General features: G+C 53.6%; 9 protein-coding genes across 9 annotated transcripts; 3 read left to right on the top strand and 6 right to left on the bottom strand.

The window, feature by feature from the left end:
• Positions 1-431: 431 nt before the first annotated feature.
• Positions 432-1688, bottom strand: J4E84_000297 (uncharacterized protein; the record flags this gene model as incomplete). The annotated part of the gene is made up of 2 exons (XM_049382939.1): positions 432-1565; positions 1680-1688. 2 exons carry the CDS (start codon positions 1686-1688, stop codon positions 432-434), a joined length of 1143 nt encoding a protein of 380 aa, XP_049248457.1.
• A 280-nt stretch (positions 1689-1968) lies between these two features.
• J4E84_000296 (uncharacterized protein) lies at positions 1969-5088 on the bottom strand (the record flags this gene model as incomplete). Its single annotated transcript, XM_049382938.1, has 2 exons — positions 1969-4070; positions 4125-5088. The coding sequence occupies 2 exons, from the start codon at positions 5086-5088 to the stop codon at positions 1969-1971; spliced, it is 3066 nt and encodes a 1021-aa protein (XP_049248456.1).
• Positions 5089-6541: 1453 nt separating this feature from the next.
• On the bottom strand, positions 6542-7161 carry TVP18 (Golgi apparatus membrane protein tvp18; the record flags this gene model as incomplete). Its single annotated transcript, XM_049382937.1, has 4 exons — positions 6542-6842; positions 6896-6988; positions 7055-7070; positions 7125-7161. 4 exons carry the CDS (start codon positions 7159-7161, stop codon positions 6542-6544), a joined length of 447 nt encoding a protein of 148 aa, XP_049248455.1.
• Positions 7162-7618: 457 nt separating this feature from the next.
• On the top strand, positions 7619-8659 carry J4E84_000294 (uncharacterized protein; the record flags this gene model as incomplete). The annotated part of the gene is made up of 3 exons (XM_049382936.1): positions 7619-7855; positions 7945-8258; positions 8314-8659. The coding sequence occupies 3 exons, from the start codon at positions 7619-7621 to the stop codon at positions 8657-8659; spliced, it is 897 nt and encodes a 298-aa protein (XP_049248454.1).
• Positions 8660-8911: 252 nt separating this feature from the next.
• J4E84_000293 (uncharacterized protein) lies at positions 8912-9521 on the bottom strand (the record flags this gene model as incomplete). Its single annotated transcript, XM_049382935.1, has 2 exons — positions 8912-8978; positions 9031-9521. 2 exons carry the CDS (start codon positions 9519-9521, stop codon positions 8912-8914), a joined length of 558 nt encoding a protein of 185 aa, XP_049248453.1.
• Positions 9522-10122: 601 nt separating this feature from the next.
• On the top strand, positions 10123-12066 carry J4E84_000292 (uncharacterized protein; the record flags this gene model as incomplete). Its single annotated transcript, XM_049382934.1, has 3 exons — positions 10123-10332; positions 10386-10958; positions 11008-12066. The coding sequence occupies 3 exons, from the start codon at positions 10123-10125 to the stop codon at positions 12064-12066; spliced, it is 1842 nt and encodes a 613-aa protein (XP_049248452.1).
• A 285-nt stretch (positions 12067-12351) lies between these two features.
• Positions 12352-13264, bottom strand: J4E84_000291 (uncharacterized protein; the record flags this gene model as incomplete). Its single annotated transcript, XM_049382933.1, has 2 exons — positions 12352-12564; positions 12620-13264. 2 exons carry the CDS (start codon positions 13262-13264, stop codon positions 12352-12354), a joined length of 858 nt encoding a protein of 285 aa, XP_049248451.1.
• Positions 13265-14826: 1562 nt separating this feature from the next.
• Positions 14827-16025, top strand: SFH5 (Non-classical phosphatidylinositol transfer protein (PITP); the record flags this gene model as incomplete). The annotated part of the gene is made up of 2 exons (XM_049382932.1): positions 14827-15530; positions 15593-16025. 2 exons carry the CDS (start codon positions 14827-14829, stop codon positions 16023-16025), a joined length of 1137 nt encoding a protein of 378 aa, XP_049248450.1.
• A 266-nt stretch (positions 16026-16291) lies between these two features.
• Positions 16292-17935, bottom strand: J4E84_000289 (uncharacterized protein; the record flags this gene model as incomplete). The annotated part of the gene is made up of 2 exons (XM_049382931.1): positions 16292-17567; positions 17619-17935. 2 exons carry the CDS (start codon positions 17933-17935, stop codon positions 16292-16294), a joined length of 1593 nt encoding a protein of 530 aa, XP_049248449.1.
• Between the last annotated feature and the right edge of the window lie 353 nt (positions 17936-18288).

The following is an 18288-nucleotide window of genomic DNA, read 5'->3' as shown; positions in this document are numbered from 1 at the left end:
ATTGGGCAGAGAATAATGGTCTTGGCCTATAACACTCGCACATCAGGACATGCGTATGCGATGACATGTGAAACACAAACTCCGCAATTGTTGTCACGAAGCGAAGTGATTGTGATCAGATATGTGGCTCAGGTGGCGCGTCAAGCATTTTCAAAGAAGCCGCAGCATGGCTTCGCAATATCATCTCTGAAACAGTATTTTATTGCAACTGATAAGAAACTAGCTACGACACGAAGAAACAGTACAATGATATCTCCGGCTCCAGCTTGTCAGAGGAAAAGAAGGTAACAAGCTTGCCCCTATACCCCATTTCGAGCGCGTGGAATAACAACGTGGGTGAGCTATGTAGGTCTTGGATGCTAAACTCAAGACACTAAAATGGTATACAAGTCTTCTTCCGTCGAAGTAAATACAATCGATGCATCAATCAATCACGCCCACTTATCCCATGGTGCCGGTTCCCGTCTGTTCATGAACCTCCGAAATTCGTAGTCTATCCTGGCCTGAGTCATCCCCGGTGGTTCAGGGCGATCGTCGTATAAATCGCTCTCAGACATATCGTCCCATGTACGAAGGCATCTTTCGCATCCGCACTCGCTGCCGTTGCTGTAGTTTCTGCAATACAGGTCGTCGCTTTCATGACTCCATTCTTCCTCGCTGCCGGTGTGTTCTTCGTCTTCTTCTTCGTCGTCTTCTTCATCTTCTTCAGAGTCTGATTCTTCAGTAGCGTCGCTTCCCGAGTCATGTTCATCGGTGTCCTCTTGTATAAAGGACATCATTAGCCTTCCCGGTTTCATCAGCCTTCCCACCTGGCCCATGAGGAATGTAGTATTCCATTCCATCCTCGCATACCCATTACCCAAGAACCATATTTTCAGATCGCTCCCAGTGTACCTTAGGCTCACGATCACGGGGTCTAAGCTTGCATATTCTGGTCTCTCAAAGGGATAACTCGTAGCTATACCAGGTGAGGCGCTTTGCTTCATCCAGAATTGGTCCACCACCATTTGCTGCTTTGTGGTCTTCACACCCGGTGCTTTTTTCTGGAATACGAGCATTCGTCCATCCTCGGGATTAATCCAACAGTGGTCCGGGCCAATGTATTGCTCCCAATACTCGCGGCAGGCTACGTGCCATTTCGTGTTGCCAAGGCTCCCAATGGGTATCTGCTCGCCGGCCTCCAGACGTGGGGTGACCTGCTCCAGCCATTTGTCTACCTCCGCTTCGAGTTGTATGTCTTCTTCCAGGATCTTTGTCTTGAACGCATCGTGTGCTCTGTCGTCGTGGGGAGATGTACAGAGCTGTAAATATTGTTGATCGCGCACCCTGCCACTCGTATGTCTTGATGGATCCTTGATGGGGAGGTTGAAATCTTTGAAATGCAAAGTATTGGTACGCTTGTCAGTGGCTGCTGTTGTGCCATGTTGGTCGTCGTGTGGCCGCTTCCTCTTTAGGCGCCCAGGGTCGTTCGCAGGCTTGCAGGAGGACGTTAAGTGAGGCTCTGTCATATCTGGAGAGCGGACGGAAGAGATGGTAGTTTGAGTGAATGAGTGTTTGATGATGGTCTGCGAGCCATAGATAGCTTGTCTTGAAGCTTGGACGACGTTCCTGACCGCTAATTAGTCAGTACAGAATAGCCGATAACAGTAACCCTTGGAGCGACAACACAGACAACCAACACAACACATTTGATAGTTTGCCTATCGCGCCGACAACATCAAATGGGCTTCAGTATGGGTGCTCATGCCAAACAGAATGTGTACAACGGATTACTAGCACACAACAACGTCGCTATCACCTTGCACATAAAGGCACACAGTCACAACGCACAACTAAATATTGGAGGCGTATTCTAACAACGAATTGGAAAATATCTACGTGCACACTAGTACTGGAAATGTGTAGCAATACAGCCCATCCTACCACTCAACTCGATCTTTTTTGAAGTATTGCTTAACAAGCAAGAGTCTACAAGGAACTCTCACCCTCCTTCAGCGAGGTAGATTCATCAACCTTCTTCTCTTCAGTGGAAACACCGACGGGCTTGTCCTGAGATTGCTTTTGTTCTAAAGGTGCACCCTTCACATCAGCGTCGTTGTCTAGGTCCGGACCAGAACCAGGGAATGCACCAGGCGCATCGGTAGAGCCGGGTGCAGTCTTGGAGACCAAGGGTTCTTCTGGCGAGAGGGCGGCTGATACCTTGGAAGCGACGGATCCAAACGCTTCCGACACTTGAGAAGTGGCCTGCTCGAGAGTCGATGGGACTTTGTCCTTACCCGCTTCGGTCGCGGAAGCAGGTTCACTCCCCTCCTTTGACGTAGTCGGTGCAAGCTCGGGCTCTTTTGGCTCTGCTGCAACATTCCGATCCGCTTCACCCTCAGTGAGAGTAGGTTCGGCTGGCTTGATCGAAGCACTGAGTGACTGCTGAATCTGGGCTGCCATCTTCGCAGCAGGCACCTCGAGATTACCATCCTGTCCAAAACTCCAGACGTGTGTCACAGGACCGAAGCTCAACGACTGCCTTGGTACAGCAACTTCAGCAGTAACAGTAGCGGCAGCAGCGGGTGACGGAGATGCAGCAGGCTTCCTCCGTTGCGGACCCTTGGCCCTACCCTTGCGAGCATCTGGAAGTGGTGCTGTTTCTCTTTGCGCCTCTTCTTCTTCCTCGGGTTCACGGACCTTAGGCGGTGGATGAGGGCCAACTCCAAGTTTGCTGTTGAGGTCTTTCAGGAAACCAGCCTGGAGGGCCGCAATCTTCGAGCCAGCAGGTCGGGCGGGAACGGGCGGTTTCGCCTTCGTCTGGGGAGAGTCGTTCTCGCCAGTCTGTGAGTCGACAGTTGGAACCTTCTCCGCAGAGCCAGTAGATGGCTTGCTTGGGCGTGCAGGTATCTGTGGCTTCGGTCGGTCTGGGATAATGGGTGCTTTCTTGTCATCGGCAGATGGTTCCCTCTTGGCTGGTCGTGCTGGAATACTGGGGCGAGCCGGCACCGGGGGCTTTTGGTCGATTGGGGAGTCGTCGGCATACTCATTCGTATCCTCCATCTGAGGTGTGCTAACAGTAGTCTCGTATAATCCGTGGGATGGCGCATCCTCCCAAATATCTTGACTTGGGAAGCGTTGCTGCATTCCAGGGCGGCCCATGGTCTCGTCACGTACTTTTCCGAGGATCTTGTTGTCTGCGGCGAACTGTCTAGTGTGGTCGGGGAGGAAAGACTTCTGGTCTTCCTTGTTGATCTGAGTCTTACGCTGCTCCTCGGTGTTCGGGTCTTCAAAGACCTTCGCAGGACTCACGCTATCGTTACCACCAGCAGTCTTTGGCTCTTCTGGCTCTTGAGGAGTATCCACAGTAGTTTCGAGCTGTAAGCTGCCAGGGGTATCCTCCCAGACATCTTGACTAGGGAAGTGGTGTCGGGCGACACTGGGACGCTTGAGCTTGTCGACCTGAGATTTGGGCTTCTTGGTGTCCTCCTCATCCTCCGGAAACAGGGGCTCATACTCCTTGTGCGACTCTAGTGGAGTACTGCCACGATCGTATTGTGCTGGGCTGGGGATAACACGTTGCTGCTGCGTGCTGTTGTTCCGACTCGAGCTCCTGCTGTGCGTGCGCGGCTTTGTGACATATTGCGGGTTGCCATCTTCATTGAGCGTGTATTCGTTGCCATGGCGCTCCATTTCAGGCGATACAGCAGGCTGTCTCCATTCGGCGTCTGGGTGTTTCTTCAGCTCATCGGAAGCTAGAATGGGCGTGCCATATCCGCGCTCAGTAACCCATCCACCTTTCTCAGCTGTGTTTCCGCCCTCGGGGCCAAGGTCTTCGGTTGGTGGGTCGTAGCCTCCGCCGTGAACCTTGCTGGAGCGGTGCGCAGGAGGGTCGATGTGGATGACCTCGCCTTTGTCATTGACCTCTTGGCCAGCTTCGTTACGTAGGGGTGAGTCGACGTAGCCGCCCTTGATCGAAGCAGGGCGACCCGATGATTGTGGTCGAGGAGAGGCCATGCGCGAAGCATATTCCTCTGTGGCCCTGTAGCCAATCTGTTCGTCAGGTGTACTGACTGCATCCCGACTCGTGCCTGTAAAACATGATCAGCAACAGCTGATGAATAATGACGCTGCAATCAACTTACCCATTCCAACATCCTGAGCCCTAGTGTGTACCAGCTTGTCGAGGTTATCGGCACGCCAGTGGTAATCCTTCCTGTTCTCCTGGATGTGAGGCCCGTACTCGCCGGCCTTCTCGCGCTTCAGATCGTCCGGGTGCTTTTCGTACCACTTTTGCTCAAAGTCGTCTGTTGAGATCTTGCCGTGGCCGTGCATGCCGTAGCTGCCAGGAGGGCCATGGAAGATTTCACGGCCACTCTTGGTGCGCCCGTGATGGCGACCACCGGCCTTCTGGTGGAAACCTATTCCTTGAGCTCCGGGCTGTTGCGCATAGGGCGAAGGGCTGGGTGCTTGAACGTCTCCAGCATTTCGGAACATGGGTACCTGAACACCAATTTCAGGAATGCCATGTTCGTCCTTGTCATTGTAGAGCGAGCTGGGGCGCGATCCAGCGGAAGATCCTGAACGTCCAGTCTTGGCCTGAGAGACCCTATCGTCGACGGACAGCTGCGAGCCGACGCCAGCAGCGAGCGCTGTCTGTGAATCGGTCCGCGTCACCGCCTGGATCCTACTTTTGGCAGTCGAGCTTGGGACCGAGGCTGTAGGAGCATGCAGAGGCAAGTCTCCTGCCACGTTCTTCATATGTTGTGGAGAGCCGCCCTGGTTCTCCGGTGTGAGAGTCTTTGACAGATCCTCGAAGCTGGCGTATTCATTGCCTTCTTCTCCGAGGGAGGGCATGGACACGCTCGGTGGGCGGGAGGGCAGATCGGTGCTAAGGCGACCGCCCTCTCTAGGCGGTCCACCATGTACGTAGGTCGGGTCGTTGAGCGGGGAGCGGGCGTATCTGTCTCCCGCTGGAGAGACGGAGCGTTCGACACCGCGCTTCGGGCGTGGAGGAATCTTGGGGACATCCATATGGGTACCCTGCGCAGGAGAAGAGCTGTTCTGGGCCCGCGCTGGGCGTGGAGGTATTGTTGGTGGAGCACTCATTGCTTCTGTGTCGGTTGCTCGGCGGGGATGTGGGGTGTAGGTGTGGTAGAAACTACAAGTCGTTCAATGTCAGTGACAGGTCCCGGCCATTGAATGATGGAGATGTGCAGCGCGAGCGAGCTGAGAAAAGTGCTCAGGTCTGGCTCGGGCAGTTTCCTGCACGTCAGGCCAATAAGCGCGGCTGCGACTTGAGAGCCCAATGATGCTGTACAAAGCGGATGTGCTGTACTGACCTCGGAATCCGCAATTGAAGTGGAGACTAGAAGTGAGGCTGGCAAGAGGGGCAGATAGCTTGGTCGGATACAGCCAAAATGGCGCAAATGAATCGGTCCTGGAGCTGGGACGGGGCACTTATGTAGCAGAGTCGGAGAGCTCCAGGGCCTGCGACCCGCATTATGGCGTATGGGCCTGCACGCGGCCATCATCGTCACCCCCACAACCTGCATAGGTACCTACCACACGTTGTTTGACTGCTTTCTTCCATGGTCCAGTAGTCGTTGCCACACATGCAATTGTTGTAGTGGAGATGTTTGACACGTCCACGTCCACTTCGCTGTTGACAGATGCATTGAATCCATGTCCCACATGCTCGCTGACGCTATCCTAGATTGGGGACTATGCGACCGCATCAACGTGTTTCGCAGCCTGGGACTTCCAACATTGATCAAGAGTCGCACAAGTCAAATTGCAAAGCTCAGCACATCACATGTGCATTGTTTGACTTACATCCATCAGCTGCGCTTGGTGTGGCAGGGTGGCAGGATCTTCAACGCCTCGCAAGCTCCGGCACGCTAGCGTTCCCCGCGCCTAACAAGTGTGGTTCCTGGCGAGATTCTGGCAGCCAGTTATCGTCATCCTAAAAGCGAGCAGATGCCAGGCCAAGTTTGGCGTTTCCGCTGTCGTGGTCTGACACTGCTTGTGCTTGTCACGGCTTTTCTAGCAGCGATAGAATCGCATTCGAATGGTTGCTGAGCAGACAAGTGCTGCACCCTACAGAATGTACGCTTGAGAGAATGACACCCATAGCTTCTAGAACATCGTCATAGGGACTCATGTGGGTCCTGCGCTCGTCTCTATCGATCAATTTCTGTGTAGAATTACGTAGATGCCCCCACACAGCAAGATGACATCGTACACGACAAATGCACAATTGTCACGGGAACGCGATGAGTACGGAGAAAGCATGTCGCATTGAACCGCCTAGCAGTTTGGCCAAGCGCTTCCATATCCAAGAGGCTCTCTTACAAAACACGGCCCCAGAACGCCCAGCTGCTGAATGATGCTACAAAGAAGTCAAATCATCTCCTCTAATCGCTTTCCAATCGGCTAAGCTCATCATCTCCGTCCTTGTGATATCAACCGGCTCCTCCGTCGGCCCTTCTTTCTATACGCGTGTCGTTCGTTCGGAATCGTCGCACATGGCTGTTGCTCGTTGCCTAGTTCTGCCTCCACTTTATATGATCATCTGTGCGACTCCCTGTCCACCGAGCGTCTTGCTGCCCTGGAATTGCTGGCCCTTGAAACCGGCAAGCGCATAGAAGACGGCTGCGAGCAGAAGGAAGACGGCCGCGACGATCAGACTTGTAGCCCGGGCAGCGATGCTGGCCCATTGTATGGCGCTCATCGCCGCGTAGATGGCCGCGCGCATGTAGTTGGAGCTGAATTTGCGAATAAAGGTATCGAACTTGGGTGAAGTCGGGCAGATGCGGAGGAGCAGCGGTATTTCGATGAAGATAATGATGAAGGAGCACACTCTGCGAACTGATTAGCCATATTCCCAGCGAAGATATGGGCGCGGAGAACGTACAAGCACACGATACTAAACGCGATGACCCAGTTGGCGTTGAAGATGTTGGCGATGCCCAGCGCAAAGCAGAGGACTATACACAGTACTCCGGTCCTGCCGAAGAGTTAGTATGACATGCTGCGAGCCGTGGGCATATGCATAGCAGCTGGCGTGACTGACCATTGTCCGTAGATACCTGCAAAGATGCCAAGTCAGCAACAAGTTACAGGTCCAGCAGCGGGTGTCTTACTGAAATTCCTCGACTTGAATTCTTCTGCGAGCGTCATCTTCGCGGTGTGATTGACTGCGGTATGCTTCTAGCTTTTCGAGGTTACGCGCAAAGTGGTGGTTTGGCGATGTGTAGATTGCGGTTCCGGTAGCTTTGTTGCTGGCGCGGGCTGAGTGAAGCTCTGGCACAAAGTATCAGGCGAGGTTTGATATCCTTTGTTGGAATGCCGTGCGCCGCGTTGGTGTACGTTGCGCTGCGTAATGTGATTGTGGCTGTGCAGTGAATCGGATTGGGTCGAGTGAATGTTGGTCGGTGCCTGGCGTTGCGATGGCAATGGCTGCGTTGCGTGCTTCTTGGTAGCTCAGCCCTCGGTCGGATCGCGGCTTCCACGTCTACGTAAACTACGCGCTAGTGCTTGCCGAAACCGTCTTGGGCCGGCACTCTGCGCCTGAGAACTCGGACCTGCACCTTCAGTTTCAGAACATTGTGTATGGCCGCGACTGCCTCACCTTGGAATGACTGGAATTTGGAAAGCGAAGGAACCATGGACGCCTCTCGTGCTTGCGTCTGCCGCGCTCGGGCTGGCGCTTTACTACCTACATGCCCAGCAAACAGCCACTTTGACAACTGCGGACCCTGCGCAGGTGAATACAGAACCGTGCCAAGACGACGAAGCGATTCACGTACCAGACGCCATGGATCCGAAGGAGAGAGCGTATCATGAAGGCTTCATGCGAGAGGCTATTGCCATGGTGAGCCACGTCCTTCACTTTGTACATATTCGGCTATCTGCTGAGTTTACTCCATGTTTGATCCCTCTGCTGACTCATCATCACTGCAGGCTGAACTTGCACTCAAGAGCGATGAGACCCCCGTCGGCTGTGTCTTCGTCAAGGACGGCGAGGTCATTGGACGAGGCATGAACGAGACAAATCGGACCCTGAACGGTACCCGCCACGCCGAGTTCGTCGCCATCGCTGGCATCTTGTCAAAGCACCCCATCAGCATCCTCAACGAGACAGACCTCTATGTCACCGTTGAGCCATGCGTCATGTGCGCGTCCATGCTGCGCCAGTACGGCATCCGAGCCGTCTACTTCGGATGCTGGAACGAGCGTTTTGGTGGCACCGGAGGTGTTCTGAACATTCACTCTGAGTACGTATCCTTCTTTCCTCACCAATACATGCATTGCAAGTACTGACTTCAACAGTGCTAGCGTCGACAAGCCCTATCCAGTCACCGGCGGCATCTTCCGAGAGGAAGCCATCATGTTGCTCCGGAAATTCTACGTCCAAGAGAACGAAAAGGCCCCCGAGCCCAAACAGAAGAAGACGAGGGAGCTGAAGACAGAGATCCTGCCCATGGACGTTCATCAGCCCAAGTCGACCCCATCACCTGCTATTCGTGCTCCGGCTAATGCGACCTCGACCGGATCCATCCCGACACTGTCTTCTTTGAGCGCATCCGCCGCCGCTGCAGCTGTCGCGGTCCCCAAGACTGTGTTTCCCACGCCCGGCCAGGCTCGACCCAGCTCTGCCAGCACAGCTCTTGCTTGAAGCACTTACGATAATGCATACTTATACCCAACCATAGACGCTAGGATGAAGGAGTGAAACCGAATGTATAATACCTTATGACTTTTTACCTCAATAAAAACTTGTTGTTCACCGAGACACGTAACTGATTTGAGATGGCTGAGAGTACAATACCTGCATCGTGATTTTGAAAGGAAGCAGAAACGGCAATAGATGGTCGGTACTGAGTTTGGTATTGAAACGGGATCGGGGAGGCTTTTATCCACCTGTATCTTATTTCTCTCCTCCACCACCTGCAACCAACTGCACTACCATGAAGAGAGCAATGGCCCACCAGTATCTGTATAATAATCAGCAAAACCTCTAATAATGAACCTTGTCCCCCTACGTACTTTTGCAAGAAGGTCTTCTCCGGCTCTTTTCCGTCGAGCTTCCCCTCCGCATTGAGCACGATGGGCTTGTTCAAGACCGGCTTTGGCCCAACATTCCTCTTCCTTATCTCCACCTCCACTTCATCTTCGCTGCCTTTTGCGCTTGTTCCGAATCCAATATGGAAAGGCTCCCCCTTCTCATCAACGTGAATGATGAACTTCTTGTGGTATTGGTCGGAGAAACTGGCCGCTGACGTGACAATGCCTCGCCATGAGCCAGATTTAGGGTCGGTGAGGCCAACGCGAAGAAGGTGATCAGAGGCGTAGGAGCCTGTGGGTGGTGTGAAGGAGGCTAAAGTGCCAACGGGTTGGTCTGCGTCGTATTCGATCTGCGCAAGCGGAATCGGCGAGGGGATGACGGCGCTGTCCCCCGAGGCTGGAACGGGGGAGACGTAAAGCGTGACCGACGATGCGACCGCAAATGGCAGCAGTAGAAGTCTTGACAGTAGCATCTTGGCGCGATGGTGCGGTCTGTTGCTATCTGTACCAATGCAATGGTGTTGGTAACGGGAGCTGGCTAGCCGCCCGAGAGCAACGGCGAATTGTATCACCGATGGACATTCACTCAAGCGAGCCGTGCTTCCACAACCCCTCCTCCTCAAACCATATCTCCTGAGACTTACATACGGTAAAATAATCCTGCACCTCCGCTTGATCCGGAATCGCACCGATAGCCATGATCAGCCGTGATCCAAGACCTCAACTTGCTTTGCGTGGCGTTGCTTGACCAGCCAACACTGGCCCAACAGCATCCGGTATGCCTGAAAAGGTGGATCCGGTGCTCACGATGCCCACATTTCTCAGTCTGATCTGTGAGCAGATCGACGCTCAGGCTCGAGACGACCCTGACGACTGGTAGCCCGATTGCACAAAGGCTGGGGTTGCTGCCCCACCCCCACCATACTAGAGCTCCCCAGAGCTCTTATGAGCTCATCCCGCATTGACAGCTGTATTGTAGCTCAACATTATTTCTCGCGTCCTCGGGCTTTCAATTAGCTTTTCTTCAATTCAAAATACCACACCTCTCTCACTTTCCCATACTCATACGCAGCAATGTCGATTCCCTTCCGCCAGACCCAGCGCAAGCAGTCGCGTCAACTGTCAACAGATCCCCGCAATGAGCTCCACCCTCAAGTCGACCACTACATCGGTATCGATGTTGGTACCGGTAGTGCCAGAGCCTGTATCATGAATGATCAGGGAGACATTGTTGGACTGGCCTCAGAGAACATTGGCCTATGGCAACCACAGACTGGCTACTACGTATTTAACCCGCAACAGGCAAATTGCGAGAGTCAAAACTAAAGCGAACCCAGGAACAATCCACAACAGACATCTGGCGATGCATCTGCTCCTCAGTTCGCCGAGCCATGGATCAGCACAACATCGACTCAAGCACTATCCGTGGTATCGGTTTCGATGCGACCTGCTCGCTCGCAGTATTCAGAGACGACACAGATGAGCCTGTCGCCGTTACTGGACCAAACTTTGACAACAAGGACGGCAACGACCGCAACGTCATTCTGTGGCTCGACCACCGACCTGTCGAGGAAACAAACAAGATCAACGCCACCAAGCACAACCTGCTTCGCTACGTCGGAGGCAAGATGTCCATCGAGATGGAGATCCCCAAGGTATTGTGGCTGAAGAACAACATGCCGAAGGAGCTATTCGATCGTTGCAAGTTCTACGATCTGACTGATGCTCTCACACATCTGGCTACTGGCAGTGAGAGCAGAAGCTACTGCAGTGTGGTCTGCAAGCAGGGCTTTGTACCTGTTGGAGTCGATGGTAGTGTCAAAGGATGGCAGGAAGACTTCCTCAAGGAGATTGGCCTCGAAGATCTGTGCGAAGACAACTTCAAGCGCATGGGAGGCGTTGACAATGTGGTTTGTCCTTCGCTACTATTCTTGACGGTCCCGGCTAACAAGCACACAGAACGGACGCTACCTCACTGCGGGCGAGCTCGTCGGCACACTCAGCGAGAAGGCGGCACAGGAGATGGGCCTGCAACCCGGTATTGCAGTCGGAAGTGGAGTCATCGACGCCTACGCTGGCTGGATCGGTACCGTTGGCGCCAAAGTCAAGCTCGATGGGGATACTCTTGACATGGACCAGCCTAAGAACGATGTTTCGCAAGCCTTCACGCGTCTCGCAGCCGTAGCTGGGACATCGACCTGCCACCTTGCCATGTCACGCGAGCCCGTCTTCGTCGACGGTGTCTGGGGCCCATACAGAGACGTCCTACTACCAGACTACTGGATGGCAGAAGGAGGGCAAAGTGCGACAGGTGAACTACTCAAGCATGTTATTGAGACACACCCAGCCTTCAACGAAGCCGTGTCTGTCGCCGAAACGTACAACACCAACATCTACGACTACCTCAACGAACATCTCCGCGAGATGGCAGACGCGGAGAAAGCCCCACACATCGCCTGGCTTGGACGTCACTTCTTCTTCTATGGTGACCTCTTCGGCAACCGCTCCCCTATCGCCGACCCCAACATGAAGGGATCTGTCATCGGTCTGAGCTCCGACAAGAGCCTCGACGGCCTGGCATTATACTACTACGCGACCATGGAGTTCATTGCCCTCCAGACACACCAGATTGTTTCTGCGATGAACGCCTCTGGCCACGTCATCTCTTCCATCTTCATGTCCGGTTCGCAGTGCCAGAACAGTCTGCTGATGCAGCTCATGGCCACTGCGTGCGACATGCCGGTCCTGATTCCACGATACGTACACGCAGCTGTAGTGCACGGCGCGGCTATGTTGGGTGCAAAGGCGGCCAGTACCGACAAGGACGGAAACAGCGAGCCGCTCTGGGATATCATGGACAGACTGAGCAAGCCCGGTAAGACTGTGAAGCCACTGGCTGATAAGACGGTCAAGAAGCTGTTGGACGCCAAATACAAGGTGTTCTTGGAGCAGTGTGAGGGCCAGCAGAGGTACAGGAAGGAGGTTGATGCCGCCATTGAAGGATGGGCTAGCAAGTAAATATCACAAGTGGTAGTAGTCAAGGACACGACGATGAAGGGGATGATATCCATCATTAATTAGAAATTTGTTCCGGCCACAAGACACTTGCCGAGGAGCTCGTTGGTGCATGTTGTTTATATAACCCAACTCCCCGCTTATGCCATCGGATACGGAAACTGCATGGCTGCTCCGAGTGTTGTAAGTCTTGAAACGCGGCTGCATGCAGTCTGCTCGTTGCTATCGTCTGTAAAAGGGTATATCGTACAGGGGAAATTGAAGAAGATGTGTGCCGGCCGTTGAGCTCTAGTATCGTCGGCGGGGTCCACGTGGTGGTTCTCTGCGACTAGCGTCGTTGAAGCCGTATCGTCCATCTTGGAAGCTACCAGCGCGTGCGCCCGCACCGGTGTCGATGTCCATGTCATCCATGGACTGCGTAAGGCGGGCAGGCGGTGCTCGTGCCACGTGGGTGCTCGCGGGGACATCCTTCATGTAGACGTAGAGGAGTCTGCCATCAGCCTGTTGATGGAGTTAGTTTCAGTCCAGCAAAGAAGAAGCTCGCCGGAACACTGACCTTCTGGTTGTTGAACGTCGCGATGACATTCTCGGCGCCCTCCCTGCTCACAAACTGCAGCTCGACCATGACCGTCGGGCTGGAAGATAAGAGCCTGCAGCCCAACGTCTCTCCTCCAATCGGGGTCATGACGGCCTCGATATCAGCGGCCGTTGTTCCAGGTGCAAAGTTGCTAGCAATGACGGTACACGGACCGCCCGTCGCGGCACCTCGAATGCTGATGCCCGGTGCAGCGTCATTGCTGCGTGTAGCCGCAGCGCGACCAAGGACGGGAGCAAATTTGGTGTACGCTTTGCTGTTGCGCTCGACCTGCGATGCTGACGCCGTCCGAGCGAGGTTGTTCCTGTTGTTGGCGGCACCGCGGGGGTTGTTCAGCTTGTGCAGATCGTGTTGCCATTTCCCGTCGACGTTGCCGGCTGGCTTCGCGCTCGCTGATCGCTTCTGGACGCCAGCACCACCGTTTATCCGACTGAGCAGCGATGGCTTTTCAGATTCAACTCGCGCGCGGCCGCCGGCGCCTGGTGCATTCGCTTTCCGGCCTCGGCTGCCAGCTCCGAGGAACTGTTGCGCGAGGGCTTCGTTCTTCTTCTTCTCGCGGGTCTGCTTGACGAAACTCTCGAAAGACGCGGTGGTTGAGGCGACCATGTTGAGCGACGGTGGAAATGGAGAGTAGTGGTGGTGGTCTGGTATGGAGTGGAAGCGCGTAAGTGTCGGCCTAAGGACAACCAGCGAGCGCGTCTACGAGAACCTTGACCCGCTTGGATCAAAGCACGGGCCACGACCCGCCCGGCGAAATGAAACACCGCCGCGAAAAGTTCCCGTACAAAACTTGAGCCTGCAGCTTCTCTCTCTCACTCCAACAACGCGCCCAACTTTTGGTAAGTCAACACACCCGCTCTTCCTTTGTTTCCTGTTGCTATCATGATGAACACTTGTGTCGCCCCTATCATACATTCTATGGTGATCCGACCACTCAAGCCAAACGAGAATACTGATCTTTCGCAACATCTATCAATTTGTTACTAGAAGTTTTTTCAGGACATCAGCTAACAAATTATAAAGGTCTCAATGTTCTCAGTCACAGTATGACTTCGCGATCATGATGCGCCATTAGATGCGCTGCCGCCGACGTGCGGTCCGTAGCTCCACGAAGCCTTCCGTCCATCGCATATCCTCTACGTCCGTTGGTTACAAGCGATAGCAGACCTCGACATGATATGGTCGAAACGGCAAGGCTTTCGTGGGCTGCGATAGAGTTTGAAAGGTTAGACCACACCCCCGTACCCCAAGCACCCATCCTTAGATGATGAGCAACAAATGTATTATCAAATACCGACCACTTCGTGGGGAATAAACTAGTTCGATTACCTGAATATCTTTCCACCCTCGAGCCTTCGTCAAAACGTCTTCTTCTGGAATCGTTACTGACATAGCTCTAGGTATGCACTAAATAGAAAGTCTACTTGATACAGCTACCAGCTTTCATTGAAAAGGTACATAACCATTCTCTTTTCTTTCCCTTTGCAATGATGAACACCAATTCATGCTAACTCAGACGGGGTTCGCCTCACTGATTGAAAACACATTCGAGACTTTTCATCTTTCGGCTGATTGCTCTCTCACCTGCATCTTTGTTCAGAATCATAGTCTACGTTCTATGCTAACTGTCAATCGCAGATTACTCAATGTCGATACGATCCATACCAACTGCGCTCCTCTGTCGACCGAACAGGTGGCATCAACGCGAGATGAATGATGTCAAGGGATTGTTTAGGGACATGAGTGGAGACCAGCTCGTTCGGTCGATGGACGTTCTTCGGCATGTATATAGCTACATATGTCCATCACTCTTAATTAGTATGAGACATTCACTATTGCAAATATTCATGTGATCATGCAACCGGTACGCTGAGGACGTAAGGTTCTCCTGCATGCTGTCCATGTATTGAGATAGTAGAATGAAACAGCTAGCAGACAATCCAGACATCTGCAGTAATGCTGTATTAATTCATATGGTTACTTTGTTGTCGTGAAACTGCAAAAGGAAGTTACGCGGTCTCTTCCTTGTCCAAGCGGATACCAGGACTGGGGACGCGCAGCGGTTCCGGAGTTTGGGGAACGATCTCGAATGATCTCCGGACACTTGAAACAATTCCCCAACCCAACGTTGACAGCACAGTTAACACGCACTCGTAACGCACATCAAGATGGCAGCGAAGCCCGAAGACGTAAGCACAGCACCCACGGAAGGCGCCGGTCTCTTCAGTGGAGCAGGCCCGGAGAAGCAGCCCGAGCCTAATCCTGTAGCCGACTCTGCCGACAAGAAGGACGATGGAGATGCCGTCGACAGCGCAACCGCAGCGGTAGCGGATCTTTCGGTCGACGAGAAGAAAGAGAAAGCAAAGCCGACAGAAGTCACACCTGAAGTTACTGACCCAGCTCCCGAGGCCGCTCCCGTCGCCGCATCCAGCGACGCCAAAGCAGAGCCCAGCACTGTAACACCCACCCAAGGTCCCATCTGGCCCGAGACCGCACCCGACCACCCGCTCACGAAGTTCTACGATGCCTTCGAAGCCCTCACCACCGAAGCTCAGCACAATGAAGTCTACGGCATCGAGCTGAGCAAGTCGAAGCCTTTCCATACCAAGCTCATCCTACAAAAGTTCCTCCGGGCCAACCAGAATGATTTGGACAAAGCCAAGTCACAGCTGCTTGACACGCTGAAGTGGAGGAAGGAGTTTGATCCAATCAAGGCAGCAGGAGAGACATTCCCGAAGAACAAGTTCGATGGATTAGGCTACGTGCTCGAGATTGAAGGTGTACCCGAGAGCCCCAACAAGAAGGATATCGTTACCTTCAACATCTATGGAGCTGTCAAGGACAACAAGGCTACCTTTGGCGATCTGGATGGGTATGCTTCCCCCATTCCCAGCCTCATACAATAAACAAGACCATGCTAACAGAACCCCACAGCTTCCTCCGCTGGCGCGTAGGCCTCATGGAGAAGTCCGTCCAAGCGCTCAACCTGCCCGCCGCCACAACGCCCATCCCCAACTTCGGCGAAGGCCCCGACCCATACCAAGGGTTCCAAATCCACGACTACCTCCAAGTCTCCTTCCTCCGCCGCGACCCCCTCGTCAAGACTGCGACCAACAAGACTATCGAGATACTAGGGCGCCACTACCCTGAGACGTTGAGCAGGAAGTTCTTCGTCAATGTACCTGTGGTCATGGGCTGGCTGTTCAATGCGATGAAGTTGGTTGTGGCCAAGGAGACGAGCAAGAAGTTTGTGGTTTTGAGCTACGGTAATCAGCTTGCGGCTGAGCTGGGCAAGGGTGTTCCGAAGAGCTATGGTGGTGAGAGGGGAGAGTTGGCTGAGTGCGCTGAGGGTATGAAGATGGAGTGATGATTCAAGCTGCGTGAACTGGTGCTATGGAAGGGGGAAGATGGTAATGGTAGGAGACGGGAGACGGGAGACGAGAATCAGCGTGCTTATTTGACTTAGCACTTGTTATACCCCACTCAAAATTGTTCAGTCCTTTCGAGAGCAACGTAGTCAAGAATGAATGTTTTCATACTAAAATAAAATACTGCATATGTACTTGTGACTTCGAAACGCATTGTCATCATGCTCAGTGAGCAAAAGCTGTATGCGTAAACAGCTGGATATCATTACTCTTCTTTGCCTTCATCTTCTCTCGGCACCACCGCTCTGTCAACCCAGCCCTCACCCCTCAACACACCCAAGCCCTTCCTCGCAACGCCACTATTGACCGATCTGGGCGATACCTCGTACAGAGCATTAACCGTCGCCAAACTAACAACAAAGAGCAGAACATCCCCATTCTTCATACCCTTCCACCACCCCCTCTTAACACCCACCTTCCACATGGAATCGATCGACATCCTCGCCGTATACAGGAAATTGCTTCTCCCACCTTTCCTCTCCAAGAAGGCCCAGAGTCCGCCTATGAAACCACCCAGGAACCAGCGTTGTGTTGACAAGAAAGCCCGGGGAAGTATGTTCTGGAAGAGACAGATGGAGCCCCAGCTCGTTCCTATGGCACCAGAAAGGAAGAGCGACATGCGCAGTATGCGCTTGGCCAGACTGTTCAACGAGGCAATGGGAGCGGAGAGGAAGGCTTTGTATTTCGTGATGCTCATGGCTGTGAAGAAGAGCGTGAAGAAGCGGGCGATTTTGGGGAAGGCTTGAATCCAATATTGGACGTAGGTGCGTAGACAGGACGGGTCTTGCGGGTGGAGTAAGGCGCATGATAAGGACTTGATGGCTGGATGCGCGGGAGACGTTATTGGAGAGATGGATGTCAACCGTTTTGGTAGCGTTTCAGCGTTGGGGAAGAGAATCGGCGAGACGAAGGGTGGCCAGCGCTGTCGCGAGATCTCTGCCAGGTTGTCCACTATGTCAAATGTGCCTGGCCAGTGTGCTGAACTGGGATAGTCTTCAGGGCGCTTCTGTATATACTCTGGCGAGTTCTTCAAGATATGATCTCCGAATCCAGAGGGGAAGCAGTCGCGGTCGAAGACGAATGCGTGCAGTAGCTGTCCGCAAGCGACTGGCATGATCATCCAGGAGCCGAACCAACTGGGCCTGTTCTTCATGTACCCCAGCTCCTCCAGGTAGTTGTAGCCAAATTCCAGGGCCCTTGTCATGATGTAGATGGCGATTGTGACGCGCAGCTGATCCCCTGGGTACGCGGCGAGGAAGAAGCCTGCTAAGCTGGATCCAATGGCCGGTGCCAACTTGGATGTCAAGGAACGTGATATGCGTGGATTCCGCCGCCGGAACGACTTGCCTTCATGGCTGAGTAGGCTCTCGCGGATGCGCACGAAGATGCGCCGAAGCAGGCGGTGGAAAAGGAGTATGAGGGCGAGGGAGCTGCTGAGGCGGACGTTGGGTGACTTGAAGACGGAGGTTCTGGGCTGGTTCCTAAGGGATTGTTAATGCGCATCGATTAAACGCGACCAGACGTATGCCCACCTATTCGCTGTCCCCCGCGACAGAAGCCTGGTCTTGACTACTTCCCATGCCTTCAGCCCCGAGAAGGTCACGATGCCCAAACGCAGTGCCGCGCGGAAGGCGGCTACATTGTAATCATCCGGGCCCTTGACAATGGCGTCATATCGCTTCGGGGTTATGGTGCGCTTCTTGACGACTGGGGCGCGCGAAAGGAGATATTGGTGCAGCAGCTGATACTCCTTTGCTGAGATGGTGTAGCGGAGCGCATTGCGCAGTATCGGGTCGACTGGTTGCGATTTAGCGGGACCCGGCGTGGGCTGCGATGCGCCAGACGACATGGTGGGCGTCTGCGATTGTATTCGGGCTCATAGTTTGAGGGGCTGTTGTTATTGTCATTAGACGGCACACGCGGAGTCTGGGGAAGCTAGCATTGATGACGATCCCTGGAGGTTGCGCACAGGAGCCGCTCTTGACGGACCTCGGCAGTTTGGCCATGTACCCCAATCTTCTCACATGCGAACGACATTTCTTAGTCTGGGGCTACCTTAGCCTAGAGAGCTATCCCGTGGTCCACAAATTGGTGTCTAATAAGACTTGGTTTGTACGCGCATCTCTTGGTACACGTTGCGCAAACAAACACAATCACGATATGGGCTACGGATTTTAAATCACATATGTATACTTGTCTATA

This window comes from Alternaria hordeiaustralica (genome assembly GCF_023758085.1).
Source record: "Alternaria hordeiaustralica strain BMP 2776 chromosome Unknown scaffold_1, whole genome shotgun sequence".
NCBI lineage: Eukaryota > Fungi > Ascomycota > Dothideomycetes > Pleosporales > Pleosporaceae > Alternaria > Alternaria hordeiaustralica.
Note: the sequence above shows the minus strand (reverse complement) of the source record. Positions and strands in the feature narration are given on the sequence as shown.